Genomic DNA, 19,486 nt, shown 5'->3' with positions numbered 1-19,486 from the left:
TGTTCTCCTTTGAGGGAAAACATCTCAGTGACAAGGCAGGTTGTCGAGTATGATGGAGGACAGCTGAATGGACTGAAATCTCTTGTTAGTCTTCAAGCTGCCACACAAAATCCTGGGATGTGGCAGATGGTCACTGTCTGGGTGTAATTTTGATGTAATTGGGGAAAGCTAAAGAGAAGAGATTTCATACAGCATTGCATGTTTATTAAACTAAATTTCTTAAATATAAACTTACAATTAATTCTTTTGCTACAAATTGCTGCTTTTTAATTGCTTAGCTCCCACAATAAGTAACTACAGTGATAAATTTCTTTTATTGTAGTCTCTCATCCCTAGAGTCCCTATTTTGTCCTGTGTTCCCTCCACAGAGCGTTTGAAAAGACAGGTGATAGAGTGCAGTAATAGCAGGAGAAGCAAAAGTGTTTCTTAACAAGAAAAAAAAAAAAAAAGGGGTCAAGAAAGTCAAGCAGGAGTATCCTTGACATTTTTGGCTGGTATGCCAGTACTGACAGATGCACAAATGTACATGTCCTCATGTTCAAAATCACAACCTAATCCTGCACTTCTCCTGTTCCTGGTGTATCTTTGAAAAGTTCTGTCTCTGCCTTTGCTTTTCATAAGTGATGACTTTTGCTAAAAATTCCCTTTTGGGTCTGCATCAATTTTTTCTCTCCTTTTTTTAAATTTATTTTTTTTATATATATATTTTCTTTTCTTTTTTCCTCTCCTTCCATAACAGACCAATGGTTATGAGGAAGACGTGTATGGATCATCCCAGAGTAGAAAATCTAGCAGGGTTAGTAGATGATTTATATGGCTATAAAATCTATTGCTCTATTTAATGGGGTTAAAGCTAATTAGCAAATTCTTTTCTGTGGTAAAGCAGGTTTTTCCTGTCTTGCATGTTTTGGGTTTTGCAGACTGTCAGAGGTGGAGGTGCAGCAATAAGCTGTCTTTAAAAAGACAAATAAAATAATTAGGCCATGAGTGGGAAGGGAAGTCTCTGAATTAGCTACAAGAAGAACTTAAAGGCCAGAACTGCTTAACTTGTAAACAGAATTGGGTCAAAGTTGAATTGTGACAAGAAGTAGTTGGGTGGCACCACCTGCCATGGAGGATTTCCATGTGCTGGACAACAAAATAATTGTTTTCCAACCTGTGTAACTTTTTCAAATTGTGCTCTAACACTGCAACTCCCAAGCTTCACCTAGAATTTAGTCTTTGTCTTGAGATTTGCATACGTAAAATTGACTTTGGATTTTTAATTTCCCCCAAATGTGTGTTGTTTAGTTGAAGTTTGATTAACTAAATGTCTTTTTTTTTTTTTTTTTCCTTTATAAACTGTATCCTAGGATTTCTGGAAACTACCACAGCCAGTGCAAGTGTTACTGCTTAGCTACTTACCATTGATGTACTTTTATTTCTAGAAATACTCTTGTCAAAAAAAGCTTAATTAACTAAACTTTGTGTATGTGGGTCACAATGTTCCCTTCTGTTCCAGCACAAGGGTTTTGTGTCAGTTATAAGAATTCATTGTCCTGCTTTGTTAAATATTGGTGTTTGTGCAAATTAGTTGAATGTATTGTCTTAAGCAGAGCCTCTTTGGGGGGCAGGGAGGGGAACTGGTTGTTAAAGGCAAAGGAAAAAAACCCAAAGGCAGACAGAAGAGCCTGTTGATCTTTATGCTATCAAGATTTCTAAAGAAATTTAGTGGTATGCAGACTAAAGCTCTGTGTTTAGGGGAAAAATAAACTACGTTTAAGACTTCATTTAGCTAAGTGTTTGAGCAATACATGCTAAACATGAGATAGATTTCAGTGACTTTCTAAGTTACTTTGTAAGCATGAAGTTAAGCAGAGGCTTGTATAAATAGTGAAATGGGACCTTCTATTTCATGTCCATTTTAAATTGTTGCTTCCATGTGGTTTTATGCATTTAGCTTGTATATGTGGATAAGAGAAAATGAAATACTGTTGCTTAAACTGTTAAGAAAACAGTATGTCCTGTTGTTGGCACTCTTGCTGAACTGCTTAACAAGTTCAAGGAACTTTATTATGTAGTGCTTCTGACAAATTATGTTCTTATTCTTTAATGACATGCTCCAGATCTCAGAGTACTACAGGGAGAGCAAAGTATCTGTAAGAAAGTCATCCAGGGAAAAGCAGTTGTTTGGTTTCCATTTAAATAATTTCAAACCCTAATAGCAAGATGTTTTTTAGCATGGAGGTTTAGCATATGAAGAGCGTAATTATGGCAACATCGTTAGTTCCTTGCTGTTTTCATTACTAAGTGTAATTCAGAGTAATTAGATTTAGAGGGGGGATGAGAGTTTGGGGGTGACTTGGTATAGCTGAAACTCCAAAATCACTGGATGCCAGTATTCACCTTCAGAAATACTCTCTCCCAAAACCCCAAACCTAACTGTAAAGATTGCCAAAGTGACAACGAAAAACAGAGAAGAGGCAGAGTTCTGCAGGTCAGGAAGGAAGTGATGAGTCTGCTGATAAAATAGTTGTTTCCAAAATAGGTGTCCAATTTTAAGTCACCAAATGGAGTGATGTCCATATGCAGATTAGCTTTTGTACACTATACTTGCAATATCATGGGTTGATTCCTTAAATATTAATGATGCCATGTGCTGAGGTAGTCCATGTGCAGATTGCAAACTCCCTAGGTGGGAATTAAAGTAATTTCTTTAATCTCAGTTCAGTTTATTCAGATTTCTTCTCAGCGAAAATCTTATTTTCCAGGCATTCAGGAAGAATGAAGCAGAAAGGGATGTAAATTTTTGAGGTTGGACAATGATTTATCTTCTGTGTATACCTTTGGGGTCTGTGTCTTATTCACAGACCTGTTTGCCTGCAGTGACAGAAGTCCAGCGTCAAGAACAAACAAGTTTCTTTCATTTGTCAGAAATCTCCCTAATTTATAAATGGAGTTAACACCTACATCATTTATAGCGATGATGCATTCCCACCAGCCTGCATGCACCCGTGGGGAAATAAGGAACCTAAACAGTGCCTAGAAGGCTTTGAAAATACCTTTGCAAGTCGTGTGGTGTTGCAGAGCTAGTTACAAGAGGCTGAGCGAGCACAGAAGACATTTCACGCGGGTGGGGACGCGGGGAGGTAGCATTTCCTCCCTCACCCTTGCATCTTCCTAGTATGCCTGTATTTCTTATATACGCATTTCCAATCTTCATTGAAAGCAAACCTTGATTTGCAAATTTAAATATCCCTCTGTGTTAAAACCAGCTCTTTATATCAACTTAAGTTGTTCATAATATATTGTTGCATGCTCCTGGAGGTTTTGGGAGGGCAAAATACTGAGTTCCACTCAATATTATAAATATCCTACTGCTGTCAGCCTTCCTGCACCCTGGCAAGCCCTACGTGCCAGGTTTGAGTTGAAGCTTTTATGCAGCGGAAATTCTCACAGTTAATGCACGACAGCAGAAAAGCTGAGCTGGCATCCTATACTCCAGTACAGGTGCTGGGGGGAATGAGTAGAGATGTTGTATATCACACTAGGTAAGTAAGGGAGATTTTTAAGTCCACTGGAGTTGCCAATCAGTCACTATTGGTACTTTTGGTATTTAACTTGGAGTTAAATTAAGATCTCCCCATTCTTGGGGAGACCAAATAAGCGGACCAAAGCACAAGGTTGGGTAGATGCCAGGTAGGAAGCTGCATAAAAGAAAATCTTTAGTTTAGACAGTCTCACTTCTTACAGAAACGCTTCCCTTGCGTTCAGCTTTGCCACATCTGACAGAGGGCTGCTCACTTTTCTTGATGGTGCACCCAACTCTTTTGGTCCCTGGCTTTGCCCTCTGTCTCCTGGCAGAGTTGTCCTGACACCATCTTCTGCATCTCTTGTGGGTTTAGCTTATTAGAGCATAAAATCCTCAAGAATTCAGAAGGAAGCCAGCCTACTCTGGCCAGTACATTTTTCCAGTGCTTGATGGGCAGTGGCAATCCACTCTGCCTGCAGTGGTGGGACTGCACGTGTGAAGAAACAAATTCTCTAATGCAGGATCCTGGGTTTTCAGGTATGAAGCTGTGATGCAGCCATTTATTCTGAGTTTGAGCCTGGAAGCTAGCATTTACAGCATCTTGTAAAACAGATGTTGTCTGTTATGTTTTACAGAAGCTGGAAGTATGTTGGTAAATACAGCTTCACTTAACTAGAGTTATGATGAAACCTAGGTGCATGAACTGCATACATGCTTTTGGAAATGTGGTCTGTTTTCTTCCAAGTCCCATACAAACAATGTCTGTGCAACACACTGTCATGTTGGGTCATAGCAACGAGGAGGGAGGAGAGAATGTGGGAGTTTAAAGCCTTCTCAGTGGAAAAGAAACCAAAAGGAGTATTTTGAGTGTAAGATGCTGTCGGGATAGAGGAAATGCCTTTTGTTTATTTAAAAAAAAAAAATCTCTGCCTTGCATATGGAGAGGGCACACAATTTTCCCATACCCTCGTATCTTTAATGCAGTTTTCTTAATGCAGTTATCTCCTCTTTCTGCTTCTGTGTCCACTTTGATTCCTTGTAATTTGTAAGCACCTAATATACTTTTTCCTTCTCACTTAGAGGAATTCAGAAGGTCCATCATGTCGTGATGCTGAGTTCTCAAGGGTTTATTTTTTGTTTATTATTGATGCAGGCTTCCTACTACTCTGATCTGGGTCTTCACAACAGCGGCTATGCTTCCACATCTCAGCCTTCCTCCCAAAATGGAAATTGGGTCTGTTGCCCTCTGACTTTACCTGGCCTGGACTGTTCTGACTTCATTTGGATAATACAGCCTCTTGTATTTAGGAATGAATTTGGACCGGTTGTCAAGAGTCTCTCGAACTCTCTTTAGTAAAACTTAAAAAAAAAAAAAACAACAAACCACAAAACCAAAACAGGCCTTTTAAGATAGGAGTGAGTAATGGAAAGCTGTTTTAAAATGAGCACAATTAGTTTTCCTTTGCTGCTCCTCCCTTTCCTACAGTTACTTTGTTTGCTTTTGGCCTCAAGTGGTCTGGAAAAATAAGGGAAATCTTAATTAACTCCCGTTCTCTATTCTATTTGAGGCAACTTCTCTGCTCATGGTATCAATCTAGCAAGCTTCAGCCAATCCAGTCTGCATAAAATGTCCTTCACGGACTGCTGGAAGAAAACCGCTGAAGCTTCAAAATCACCCAGGAGGTTGGATTGTCCTGTGCGTGTGGAGGTTGCTCAGGCAGCCCGGCGCTAGCAGAGCAGGGCTTGGGCAGTGGTTCTCAGCCCGTCCTGCCCGACAGGCAGTGGCAGCACAGGGGCTTCGCCGGGTGCTCGGCGATGGGGCACCGCAGGCGAGCGAGGTGACCTGCGGCGGGACGCTGCCTGCAGGCTGGGGGCTGGGGACCACTGCCGGAGGAGCTCTTGCACCTAATTCTGCCAGCTGCAGTGGGTGCTCTCTGAAGTTAATTGCTGCATCTTTTGAGTGATGGGTGCTAAACCGCAAAGTCGTTTGTTTCACGATGCTCTGACTTAAGTACTCATAATTTTGTCCTGAATTATTTGGATTTTCTCTGCATTTTTGTTTAATAATAAAATACACAAGAGATGATCATCTTATAGCTGTGTGAAACACTTAAGATGTGTATCTTAAAACACTTTTGTCTTTGTATGTAGCTCTTTTTCTGGCTTTGGTTGAAGTGAGGAGAAACACCCTTTCTGGCTGCTACATACAAATGTGTGTGACAATAACAATTTAACAACCTAAAATTAAATTACTCTGTTTTGCTTTTGCATACTGTTGTGTCCTCCCTTCCTGCAGGAAATGCACGTGTCTGCTTGGTATTCTTAGTCTTTGGGAGTTGAGATTTAATGCTTTTATGGCACAGATGACTAATATTCTTTCTACTGGGTTTCCTTCTGTTGTAGTTTAATAATCCTGATCTCTTTATCAAGATGGTTAATTCTGCTGTAGGCGCCTTTTTTTGTTTCATTTTCTATGCAAAAAAAGTTTTGTGCTTGTCTTCCTCAGCCCTCGTTGCTGTACAGCGATGCCCTGCCAGCCAGAAGTTATAGGGTTTGTTGTACTAATGCTCTGAACACAAATATTGAAGCCTCTCACCTTCAGCCATGCATATGTTGTCTCTTGCCTCTGTAGTTTCCTGTTGGGTCCATTTGTTTCACACTCTGGTGTCTGGTCCATCTGAATGCACATGTGCAATGCTGTTTGTACAGACCTGGATTTGCTGATCCTTCCTTTTATTCCCGTTGGAACTGTGCAACCAATGCTCGTGGGGTTGTGATGCTGCTGCAGACTTCTCTCTGGATGGAGATGATCGTCTTCATTTCAGTGTATTAGCTGTAACATACAGGAGCAGGCCAGAGAGAGGCAACATCAATTCTTTCTGGTTGTGTAACAACTACAACAAAAATCTGTTTACAAATTTTTGTAGCCAAATTCCACTGTCCTTGTTTAAACTTTAAAATTAACTTCTTAGATTTTTTTTTTTTTTTTTCCTGAAAGCTTAAAGGTAGAGTTTCCTGCTCCCCCTGTGTTTCCTGAGCCGTACCTGTATATGCTAAACTGGAGCCAGTCTTAAAATATGCATCATCGTTTTATTAATTTAGTAAACTGGCTAGTAAGTGAAGTTCATCAGGTGTGAGTTTCACCCCATATTGCCAGCACCAGAAGTGGAGGTTAAACAGATTTGAACAACTTAAGAATTGATGTAGCTGTTTTGTTGGTAGGCAATATTAACTGTTCTCCCAATCATCAGTTCAACAGTTTGAAATGCATGACTACGTGATGGACTTGGGGGGGTGGGGTGGGGAGTGTTGTGTCAGACTTTGCACGTGCCTTGCGGCATTTCCCAGCTCACTGACTTCAGATTGTCTTAGATATCTTCACTTGCATGTTGCTTGTGTTTGCATACAAGAGATGTCCCTGTCCTTGCACAAGTAGCTCATTCCCCTACATCGTTCGTGCTGCACCTTGTGAATTTGTAATGCTCCAGACTGAAACCAGAAACTAGGTCTGCCAGTCCTGTTCTGACTCTGTCTTTTAATTGTAGGCGTCTGTGTATGACGAGAGCGTTTACAGTGGGAGTCGTCGGTATAGTGCCTCTAGTTCTCGTGCTGTAAGATGTTTTCTGCATTTCCCTGTTGTCTTGTCTCTGTCCTCCAGTAACCTGCGTGTACCAGAACACAGCCTCTGCTGGGCTGAGGAACATTTAAGATGGACTCTGTGACACTCATAGCCTGCTGCTGCTGTAGGCAAAAGTATGAGCACTGTTTCCTTGAGCTTCCATGAAACAAGAAGTAGTGATTTATCTGCTGTTGTGATGCCTGGCCTCGTGCAGGCCGGCTCTGGCTAGCACTGGCAGAGCCAGGCACTGGGCACTCACCCCTCTGTGACAAGGGGAATTCAGCTCAGCCTCACATTTGGTTTGCAGATAAAGCACCTTGGAAAGATGGTATATAAAGTTCCTTCCCTCACTGAGAATTCTTCTTTCAAAAACTAAGAAGAATATAGTTTAAAAAACCCCAACAAGACACAACACTTCCCCAGTGTTACATCATTAGCACTTACCTACTAGCCTGAAGTACAGGATTTTTGTGAAGGTACAACTTGCTTGGTTTTGTTTCTTGGATTTATATTCCATAGTGATATTTCAGGCAACTTGTGATGATGTTTTCAAAATACATGCTCCTGTAAGTAGAGAGCTCTGTCATTTATGGGGAAAGACAATATGAGGAATGACAATATAAATTGTTTTCTTTCAAAAAAGAGGGGCTGCAGGACTCAGTGTACAGATTAGAAGGCAGAAAATAAATGCTTTCACCTCTTCTCAGATGGGGCCTCCCTGTCATGGTGAACGTTTGGGCCAGGCAGTACATCTGCTGTTGTATCGGTCTCGTGGGGGGAAAAAAAGCGCCAATCTTTTTTGATTTTTAAATTCTGGTCTGTGGACCCACTGCTTATTCTGTCTCTGAACTGCTTCACTGATTATCAAAAAAAACCCAACCAAACAAAAGAGCCCCAACAAACAAACAAAAAAAACCCTCTAACGTAAACATAAGACTGTCACAGAAAACAGCCTCAAGACAAAGCATTGATGTTAATGTAACTGTAAAAGTTACAATTTTATTAGCTTGGAGAAGGAAACAGACTTTCAAGAATGCTTACTAAGTGCTTGTTAGTCTTTAAAGGGCTATTCCATCCCTTTGCAATCACACTGGTTCACTGGTTGAGCTGTGTGTCTTGGTGCTACTGATGTTAAGCTTCAAATTACTTTCTGTTTCATAATTGTGCTTTCTTTTCATCTGGCTGCCTTGGAAAATTCATCAGTACTTATCAGTTTGGACTCTTGTGGCAGACTTCAATTCAGTGAATTTGCCACTGAGGCTGTGCTGGGCTGGTTCTAGCCCATTGTTTGTATGGGATGTCTTTTGTTTGAGACAGGTCTCTCCAAGGTCCCTATGATACACTTCTACTCTTGGGAGAAATAATTTACAGTGGGCTCCAAGCCCAAACACTGTTTACAAGTCTTTCAACCAGTGTTAATGGCTTGAGCAAGGAACACAATAAAATGCCAGTGCTTGTTCCCCTTTCTCCATCCCCATCCTACCCTGTGCCACAGGTATTTGGAAGCCTTTGTATAACCCAGCCTTTCCATTTTCTGTTTCATGGTCGCCTGTAGTAATGAGAGTTGAAGTATGAGATTTTTTGCCTTGATGGGAACAGCCTTGTCATAATTAGCAAGTTATCTGTGGTTATTTTAACATCCCTGAACCTTGTAGCACTTTTTAACATGCAGAGGGTGTGCTGTTTGGGTAGCTGTCCCCAAAGAATGCTTTTTGGATGATGAGGTGACTGGTGAGTGCAGGGGGCAAGGCAGAAACTGGCCTTGCTTGGTCTCAGCCAGCTGAACAAGGGGCACTTGCTTCCATATTCTGCCCTGCAATACACAGAGAGCAACTGTGGAATAAACAGGTCCCGTGAAGCATGAATATAGGACTCACCAGTAGTTTATACTTTTTCCCTGTCATGTCTTTCAAGTTTACATTCTTGTTACAGTAAACATAAAACACCAGTGATGGTGCAATGCTTCTGTGCTAGAACTAGTTAATAAGGAAACAACATCTAAATATTTACTTCAGGGCTTTTTGTTTTTAATTTAGGAATTGAAGTGGCTGTGATTGAAAATAATTGTAAACTGTGTGCAGTACAGTTCTGAATTTTGCATATTCTCATCTCTCAAATGAAGCTCAGTAGTTCAGACGCATGAAGTCAACCTCACTTCACGTAAGACGTTAGAGGACACAGCTTGGTCACGTTCTGCCCTTTTTCAGGGGCTTGCTAAGGTCTGTGTACCTTGGAACATAAAGCTTTGTGGTTAGTAACTAAGGTTAGTGTTGTACTGTAGCTGGGGTTACTTTCATCTTACCCTTCTATAGTTTAGGAGTACTTTAAGGTTAATTTTCATTTAATACTGTGCCGCTGTGTAAGCGTGACTCAGTGATGCTGAAACAGTCCTCCAGTAGCTTGGTGAAGATGTGGCTGTCTCTGTAGCTTGAGGAGTCCAGGGGATTCCTGTACTGGCCAGGTAACTTAGCAGAAGAAGCCCTAAAAGAAGACAGAGTATATGCATCTCATACTTTTAAGTATGATAATTTTTTAGATTTCAGTGGTTTTGTATCTGAGAAACAGGCTTGAGTGCCTATAAAATAAAACTCATGAGGGTCGTTAGCAGCATAGTCTGAGCTGCTGAGAAGAGCAGTTAGTTCCTCATGCCCGTTCCCATCCCTGAACTGCTTCTGCCCTTCTGTCTGCACTAGCTTTTGCATGTGAAATTTGACAGACTGATGTGCCTCTTTACAGAGGCTACATTCACAGTTGCCTTGAGGTGGTAGCAGTAGGAAAAATACCATGTCTGGTAAACCTCAAACTTTAATTCCTCTCTGTTCTGAATGTATCAAAAACTCCCTTTTATATATGCTTATCTATCTTTCTATAAAGTACATCTAAATAAAAGATTAAGTGTGAAGCTGCTACTCTGAAATCTGTGAAAATAGAGGGAATAATTCTAAAATGCATTTCCAGAATAAGTTTTAGTTCTGTTTTCCCAATGCTTTAAACTTTCATTTTTCTTTTCTACTTGCACTGCATTATAACCTCTGGAAATAAAACAGTGTAGACCCATTTTTTGACCTTGTCAGCAACAAGTCAGCCCTGTTTGTTCTGCATCACTGCTTAGATATTTGCTTTTAAGAAGAACTAAAATACTTTCTTTGGAGATGAGGACTGCAGGTGCTGGAAAAGCAGGAGGGATACTGAGTCTCTGAGATGGTCTCAGTTTTTACTTTAATCACCACACAGATGGGTGTTTCTTGCTTTGACCTGAGGAGCACAGATTCATTTTATATGTGTACAGTGTTGGAAATGTGGGAAGCAGGCTCACCAGAGAACCTCGGAGCTTGTGTAAAGTAGTAGGATTGAGCCCTTTGTATAGAGACTGAGTTGCTTGTGACTGATATCTTAAGATATACAAATAAATCACTGGTATTGTGTCATTCTAAGAATTGAATGAAAACTCTACTTAGTCCATCATCTGGAATTACTGCTTGCCTCAGTTTTTAAATTAACAGTTGAATTATCTGTTCTCTGACTTTCACTCCTATTCTTTTGTCCAGCTGCATGTAATCGTTTTCATAACTAACCTCCGATGTAATGCTCTGAATCCTCTCTCGCTTCCCTTCCCAATTCTAATGCTTTTCTCTTTTCTCTGCTTGCTGTTCTTGGTTTACCTGCGGCAGCCTTCTGAATACAGCTGCTACCTTGGGTCAGGATCTCGGGCATCCTCAAGAGCCAGCTCTGCTCGGGCCAGTCCAGTGGTGAGCTCCTCTCTTTTCTTTGTTCCTTGTTTAATTCCTCTGTTCCTCAAGGTCTTTTTTATACAATGAGGTCACTGTCCCTCATGAGGCAGTTTCTTAGGGTATTAATTGGACCTTCTGGGCAACGTTTAAGACAAAGAAAGGGTGAATCGGTTGAGAGATTACAAAACCAAAGTAATTTCTATGCAGATGCACATGTTTTTACCATAGAAAATACACTTCAGACTCATGTGACTGCTCACTTTTTTCTAAGCCAGGCATAAAGAACATCAGCAAGGGTGTTGTGAAAAAGACTGGGTTGTTGATGCTAGTGCTGCCATCCCCTTTGGTTATTAAAATTAGGAAACCCTAAATCCTACTGCAGCATTTAAGTAGTTTAGTTTCTCTACATCGAGCATTATTTTGGTGTTCTGTTGCTGCTAATCTGCAGAGCTATCCAGAGACTGAATTTGAACACATTTGTTGGACTGTAGATCACCAGGCACAGCAGAGGCATTAGCACAGTGAAGTGCTGGAGGGGTGGCGTGTACCCAGCATGGCTAGCATCATGAATTCCTAAGTAGTCACAGCTGAACAAGACTCACATGCTAAAGGCTTGTCCAACCCCTGTGACTGTAGTTGACCAAGAAGAGCCTTTCCCCTGCATTTTACAGATGGAAAGTAATTGTCTTCTGTTTTTTTCAGTGGCATGTTGTTGCCTTCTCTTTGTGATTGCTCCATCTGACTGTTTAAAATTCTGAATATCTTTCCTGATTAATTTCAGAGCAAGGCCTGGTAGTGTGGTGACAGTAGCAGAGTGCAGTAGCATGTCTCTTAGAGGAAACACTGTAAGCTGCACATCTTACAATAAACCAGTCTATAACGAGATTAATCTTCCACGGGGAGTGATTTTTGAAGTGTTGCACTGGGTTTCAGTAAACTGGCTTTGCTTTGCAGAAACATTCTTCCTGGTAAAGTTCTAATGTGTTTGTTCTCCTGGGACCTGTCACATACTACCTACCACATCCCCAAGATATGAAGTGATGAGGAGGGTGATACCGTAAATGAACACACACAGTGTGCTTCTCTAGTCATAACCTCTTATTGCCTTTATTGCTTTGTTGAAGAGCTGAAATTTAAATGCTGTAAATGTTGCCTTAAGGACTAATTAAACAGGAGTATCTGGGTAGTCAAAGCAGCTACCACAGCATGCAACACAGTAAGCTGTAACATGAGTATTTGGAGTGTTCCTCTTCAGTAAACACACACAGTCTGCAGTAAGGAATTGCTTTGCATCTGATGTCCCCCAGCATGCTGGTTTCCCCCTTCAGATGCAACCTGCAATTTGAAAACCTGTGCACTGTAGCATAAGGGTTTTCTGCTGTAGTTAGAAATGTGTAGTAAGCCTGCATCCCAGTGGTGAAAGGTACCTGAACTCTCCACTCAGAGTTACTTCTTGTCATCAGGCAGGGAAGAGGTGAGCGTTTTGATCATCAAGCCAGCCTTCTTCTAAGTGAGAACTGAATAAACTGGCTGGAGCAAAAGAAAATGGAATTGATAGAATAGAGATATATGCCCGGAAGTATTAATGTTTCTTAAAGACAAAGGCACATCCACTTCAATAAATTACTATTTATTTAAAAAAATAAATTCATCAGATAGTGTATGGCAGTTGGTAAGCTATAAATAAATCAGTTTTTTAATTAGTCTCTGAGTCTGAGTCCCTGAGCTATGTGTTTTTGCAGTACGTATCTTACATTAGTAATACTTCTTACATGTCTTTGCAAACTGAATTTCAATTGTCCCCAAAGGAAGAAGCAGTCAGAATAACCAGGTATTCCATTAAAGTTCTTTAAGTGTAAGAATTGTGTACCCATACATTGATGTTGGTTTCCATTATGTGTTTTTTGTATGCAGTCTGAGTCATTCATGCAAGTTGTTTATGGTAATCACAAAATGCAGCTTGGCCCTCCTGGGAGCTGTAGGGCATTTTTTGTCTTTCAATTCTCTGCTTATACTTTGGACTCTTTGTATGCTGGAGATGGTTAGCTGTGTCAGCATTGGTGCTGGAGAGGTGCCAAGCTGAATCTGCTCTGCAAGGAGACAACAGGCACTTATTTATGTATTTATTTTTAATTAGTGGTTTATTGCAGGATGTGAAGAGCTTCTGTTATTTCCATAGACTTGAAGACGAGAATTAACGTTCTAGTGGGTCTAAAAGGCACCACTGCCGGGACCCCGCTTCTGCTAACGCAAGGTAGCACAGACCTTGTTAACGGGGTGGCGTTGCTCTTAAAAATTCTAATTGCTGCACTGGGTCAATGCAGCAGCACCTCTGTTGTTTTTTTTTTTTTTTTATTTATTTTTTTGCTTTTCTTTTTTCCCCCCTGTATTAAGCAGGCATTGCCTCTTTCTGTAACTCACAGTAAGGAGTCGTTTGCCTTTTACTAACAGAGGTTTGAAGGCATTTTGGTAACATTTTCAGTTGTGTACTTGATCTTGGCAGTAAAGATGCTGAAATAGAGCCTTGTCTTCTCAGCAGGCTTAGCAGTGTATCACTTCCACTCCTACAGTCCTGAAATGTCATCTGCTTGGACTTCTTAAAGGAAGAATAAAGATCTCATTGGACGATGGTGATAACTTATGAGAGGAAAAAAGTGGTTGTTTTTGTCTATATGAGTAGTCTACATTAGAACTGTTTTAATATTGCTAACCCCCAAAACTGGGTTGTTCCCCGCCTGAATGTATTGAGCCATATGCTTTTTTTTGGTTCTTCTTTATATATCTTCTGGCATTTACTCATGTAAAGATTTGATTCCAGGTTTGCTTTTTAAATGGCTGGTGGAGGAGGAAGGAAAGGGGCATATCTGCTGGGTTGAAAAGCCATTTCTAGCATGCTTCTGTCACTTGAGGGTGTGATCGTTTACAAAGTCCATGAACTGTAATCATGAGTGCTTAACACTGAAGTTAAGTATGATTTTCTTATGATTATGGGCATTATTAGGCAGAAAATTAAAATTGAACTGTTCCCAAGCCTGACTAACTATCATGAGAAATTATATCTTAAGAATGGAGAATGATTTGACTTAACTTTCTATGTTAAAGTATACAGTATCTTGTCACTGAAGCCCGTAATTTTTTTGCTCAGAATTTTGTTTCCCCCTTCTATCACTGTTCATTAAATAGTGAGCAAGAAGCGACAGTAGTTTTCCTGCTGTGCACAGCTTTGCCAGCTTGTGTTCTCATTTGTGTTATCATGTGTGTAATACAGTAATAGCCAGGAAGATACTTAAACACGACATGTGGATATCTATTTGTCTTTGTATGTATTTTTAGGAATTCACTACATCTGCGTGAAGTTTGCTGTTTGATTATTTTTAACATTTTTTCCATTATTCCCACTAGTAATTATTGTCTGCTGCCCTTGCAGTTACTGCAGGTATGCAAATGTGTCATTTAATATTAAAGCCTTATACTTGATGTAAAGTACGGATCTTAAGACTACTGAGAGCAAACATCAGGCCCATCTATACAGATGGAGATAAATCTTGTGCCTGAGCTAGTGGCGTGTTTTGGCTGAGACGGGCTTTTTAAAATGAATTGCTGGAATATTTTAAAATTAATAAACTACTAGTGAAAAGCAATTACTTATCCATTTGAAATAGACTCAGCATGCGATAGTATTTATGCGAAGACTTTCTGAGCAAAGGAAGGCAAAATAATAGGCGGGCACATTTTGCTATGGTGAGAAGATAATCTTTTGTATTAACCCTCTCCCTTCTTGCAGTGTCTCGGGCGGTGGGCACAAGAAGTCAGGCAGCAGGCAGCCTGCCCAGGCAGGCTGGGACCCACCGCAGCACGATCGTACAGAGGGCAAGGCTGAACATGCTGGTGCCACTCTAACAAGTGGGCAGTCCTCAGGTCATACGTTAATAATACATGGTTGTGAATAACTTTTTTTTTTTTTTTTTTTTTTTATTCATTTGAAGAAGCTTATCATGTTCTCACCAGAAATAAAATGGAGACAGTAACAGACAATATTCAGGGATGCAGTTATCAGCGTGCTCAAGCTTTGCCTTCTCTCCTCTACACTTAAAGATTTATGGTAGGCTTGTGTCTTAGCCCAGCAGTCTGGGTGTGCTTTTGGCCCCTCCAGGCTGAGGATTTGCTGCAGTGCTAACTTGCATTTCAGAGACTGATAAGTTTGTTTAAGCAATGACGTTTGGCATAACACTCATTCCTGAGTGAGGATACTTTTGACAAATCCACTTTAGACCTGACAAAGTTCAGCAGTGGTTTTCCCCTGCTGACTTTTAAAGGCTTATTGCTAATTGCTCGTGTTAAGGTGGCTCTCCTTGGAAAAACACGCAGAAACTCTGTTACTTCCTGCCCCAGCCCAGCTGGTCATACTGGTAAGATGGGGATTGTAAGAGGGGTTATATAGACTGTAGTAATTTTTTAATTCCAGTTTTTGTAGATACCGTCTTGTGTTCTGCACTACATATTGTGAGAATTTTTCTTTGGTGTGGGCCATATTTCCATTTCAAACTGTGCTGTGCTACTTTAAGAGCAGGAAATGAACTTAATTTGATTTGTCACCAAAAAAAGCCCCTTGCTTTTATGAGGAAGTTGATCTAAGTGCAAGATCTTAGATGGAGCTGAGCAGTGACAGCCACGTACTGAACGCACTGGAGTTGTCATACCCGAGCATGGTCTGCAGCACTACCCGACAGCAAGCATTTCAGATTTTCCTTCTTCTCTAGCCATGTTTAGGTGGCTGGAAGCTGGAAACTGTGCCTTAGTCCTGATAGATTTAAAGATCTCTTTACTTGCAGCAGGGCTGTAATGCTTAACTGTCCCAGGGACTTGGAGAGTTGTCTCGTTGGATGCACTGTGACACTGGTAGCAAAGAGTTTCAAGGGTTAACCTGCTAGCTGGCAGCAGAGTAGAGAGAAATACTTTTTCAAACATTACACTAAAATGTTTTTATTATCTATGAAAAATAGGCGATATATCCTTATATAGACTTTGTGAGATGAGTTTGCTCTTGTTAAGTTTCCAGCTGCGGTAAGCCTCGGATACTGCTGACATTTTTGTAACGTGCCTCTGGATTTATTCAGAAATCGCTGTCAGAAGAGGCTGAACTCTGATCCCATTGTATTTACTTTGCCGAAACAAAGATGTGCATGCTGGAGTTTCTTGGAAAATTACTTCCTTTTCCTGCTTTTTTACACACTAAAGTACAACTCTTCACAGTTGGTGAAAAGGAAGGTAATCTGTGATGAGGGACAGACCCGTACCCTTGTAGAAATTAAAAATGGTACAGTGTTCTATAAATTAAAGGTCTAGTAACATTAGTGAATTCCTCTTTAGCTGTTCCCTTCTGGTAAGTATTCTGTTAGTCCTTTATATGTAGAAAAATCCCAAAGCCAGTATCTTTCCATGAAAAGCTATGCTGAGTATACTACAGTGAAGTCAGAGGGGTTGTTTCCAGTTTGTTTAGTCATTACAGTATTCTTTACTGAATGATGATACGGCAGGTAGGTATTTTGGGCAAGAATTTTGTGCAACTTCAGCTAAAAATAAACATTTTTCCTGACCTTTCTCTGTTTGATTTCTTACTGGATCAAATGCCAGAGGGCTTGTCAGGGACTGGATGAAGGCTGAAAACCTGGAGTTCCCTCTGGTGGCTGACTGCTGTTGGAAAGCACGATTTATCCTTTTTTTAAGGAGTGATATTGTGAATACAGTAATCTACAAATGACCAGAATGAAAACTGTATAAAATATGAATTTAAAATAGTCTTCTGTTTTTCTACAAGACATGTCTTTATAGCTTTTGGTGTATCACTGCCACATAACCATAAAATTAAATGCTGCTTGTTTTAGACTGACTTTTTGCTTAGAAAAGTGTTGGTATAGGAGGAGGCATTTTTGTAATGTCAGGATACTATGTTAGAATGAGGAACTGGCTTTTCTCAAGTTGATTAAATTTAAAAATGTTAATATTTATATAGATCGGTAATTACTGTTTTTGAGGAGAAAATGCTCTGAGTATTCCATTCATGACACCAAATGGATGTGTGTATGAGATAATCACTAGGGAAGACGAAACCTCCTGGTTACTTTGTTTTTTGGTGTTTTCCTTTTTCATTGTTTTTTTTTTTTTGTTTGTTTCTTTGTGTTTTTTTTTCTGCTTTGTTTTTTTAAACCATCTAAATTTTAGAAGCTGCTTAGTAGCTTTAATTAAAGATTTTGCTGCCTTCTAGAATTATTAAAGATTGTTTTGCAATACATGTATAGCAAGCTTCACAGGCATGGTTACGAGTGCTCTGAGTAGAAATGTCCACTGTATGCATATCTCTTACCACATTGTCTTCAACATTTTCCTTTTTGTAAGTGGAAGGTTTTATTTGACTCATGTGATGCATCATTAAAATTTCATATCAATGTTTGCTCCTTTCTTTATCTCACTAAAAACTGAGATTGCACATTATTTCACAAAATAGAGGACATTCTGCAAATGGCTTAAAGAAAATTATATTTTTGAGTTGTGCCTTGAACCCATAAGGTAGACTTGACAAAAAGCTGTACATGAATTTCCAGAGGTAGATTTGTGTGTGTGTGTGTGTATACGCACACTAATCTTTGGTAACATGCCAGTATTTACACTGCCACAACTGTTTTGCTAAACAACAACACAGTGTTTGGCCAGGCTAGAAGGCTGCCAGATCCAGCACTTGGAGCTGTCTGGCATGACAATAACAGCCTGTTTGCAAAAGTCAGTCCATCTTGTTTATTGTGTCTGAACTGAAGTATCTGCCTTCAGTAGTGACCTTCTCTCACTGCATCCAAATTCAGAGATTACTTTTTTTTTTTTTGCTGTATTTTGTATATTCAGTGTCTTTGCAAAGTTTATATCTAGTGCTTTAAGTCTGGCTTATTTTACTTTGAAGCCTAAATCTTAAATTTTCTTAATGCTAATCATAGGGAATTTATGATATGAGATGTGTTGTCAGTGTAAAAAGCTGATTTGTAATGGATACCTCTCAGTTCTGGGATTTTATTTGTTTTTTAATAGGGTACCATGGGTAATAGAAAAAATGAGTGGGATCATCCACATATTACTCTATAATTCAAAGAGAAAAAAACATAGGCCAATTGTGAACTGATTGGAAAGAGATGTAGGTTTTGAGTGTGTTTGCAATGAAACTTATCAACTTAACCTCAACTATTCCCCGAAATACCTCAACTCCCCCTGAATCGGATCTCTCTTGATTTTTTTTTTTTTTTTTTTCAATCATTTCAAAAACACTGTTCCATTTGGCTGTTAGGCTCTTGATCTGGGGAAACCATTAATTTTCTAGAAGTCTTCTGAGAAACCATCTTGACTGTGGTGCTGAATGTTCCCAGAAGAGGTTGACATGTTCTGGATTTCTTGAGTTCTGCTGAGCTTTTCGATTAATTCAGTCCTTTTTACACTTAGTTCCATTTTAGATGGAGATACTTCTAAAAAGATTCTGTTATGAAATGCACTTTTTTTTTTTTCTTCCCTCAATAGCAAAGTGAATAATGACAAAACACTTGATTTTAAATTTCTGCTCTTGGGAACTTGTATATTTTGAACTTGTATATTTTGTTTCGTTTCAGAGCAGGAAAAAGTTGATAGGATAGTTCCCATCAAAGAAAAAAAAAATCTGCTTAGGTTGTACGTGGGTTTTGCTCTGTAACTTTCTTTTAAGTATTTAAGCTGTCTGTATCCATGGTAGTTTTTTGTAGTCCTAAGTGCTACTTTGGCTGCGTTTTGTTTCTTTGAGATGAGATTTAGTGCAGGATCTTTCTTCTGAATTAGTAAATTCCAGTGAAATACTGAAACCATAAGAGAGCTGTTTATTTAGACTTTGAACTGGTCCCTGATTCTTGACTTGAGGATCAGTTTTTGTAGTCTCAGTCTGACTTGGAACTTTCCTTGAAGTCACAGTCACTTTTGTCTTGAGCAGAGAATACTAATCAGAGGTCTTAAACCTTATTTTTCTTTTTTTTTTTTTTTTTTTTTCCCCCCCTCTTCCCATTCTTCTTTTGGGAGTAGTGCAGACAGTGTAGTCCTTCAAGTCTAACTTGGTACCTTGCTTTTTGGAATGGGGAAGGATGTGCTGGCAGCCTTCAGGGGCAGCCTTTTTTTAGTTAAGTTCCATAAAAAAAATGTAACTTTAAGAAGCTATCCTGGTCTGGAAATCTGTTGATCTTTCAATTTAAAAACTTAACCTCTCTACTTAAGTAAACTGCTATTTGGGGTTCATTTGAGGCATATTTTTAAATGGTTCTAAAGTAAATAGGAACAGCTGCATATGTCAGCACAGCAGTTGCATACAGCTGGCTTTATGTCCATGCCCGTGTAGGTCTTTGTATTCTTATATTGTTAGCTCATAGATTACATGCCATCTTCATGTTTGAAACATTGTGATGTAGAATATGGAAAAAAAAAAGTATTCCTCTGTCTTATTTAATGGACCAAATAGATTTTTATCTAGGAGTATATTCCACTTAATTATGTACTGCTTAGAAATTTGAGGTGACTTGTCCAGCCTTGTGCCCTGAGATAACAGCCAGGACACTACTGGTCTGAGTG

At 39.7% G+C, this 19,486-nt stretch overlaps 1 protein-coding gene across 23 annotated transcripts in view; it reads left to right on the top strand.

Moving 5' to 3' along the window:
• Positions 1 to 19,486, top strand: part of LRRFIP1 (LRR binding FLII interacting protein 1) — a 114,389-nt gene that overhangs the window by 69,945 nt on the left and 24,958 nt on the right. For 13 of the 23 annotated variants that reach the window (XR_006164512.1, XM_042783802.1, XM_042783801.1 and 10 more), the window contains 4 exons: positions 740 to 796; positions 6,018 to 6,062; positions 7,057 to 7,122; positions 10,802 to 10,879. The exons of 5 other annotated variants lie outside the window; for them this stretch is intronic. Coding sequence is in view for 17 of the 18 variants with exons in the window: in XM_042783802.1 (XP_042639736.1) it covers positions 740 to 796; positions 6,018 to 6,062; positions 7,057 to 7,122; positions 10,802 to 10,879 (246 nt within the window). In the remaining variant the exon portion in view is untranslated. The remainder of the gene's footprint in view (positions 1 to 739; positions 797 to 6,017; positions 6,063 to 7,056; positions 7,123 to 10,801; positions 10,880 to 19,486) is intronic. 5 more of the 23 variants (XM_042783797.1, XM_042783796.1, XM_042783793.1 and 2 more) reach the window with 4 other exon arrangements.

Source organism: Tyto alba, unplaced genomic scaffold, assembly GCF_018691265.1.
Source record: "Tyto alba isolate M040663 unplaced genomic scaffold, T.alba_DEE_v4.0 Super-Scaffold_7, whole genome shotgun sequence".
NCBI lineage: Eukaryota > Metazoa > Chordata > Aves > Strigiformes > Tytonidae > Tyto > Tyto alba.
Note: the sequence above shows the minus strand (reverse complement) of the source record. Positions and strands in the feature narration are given on the sequence as shown.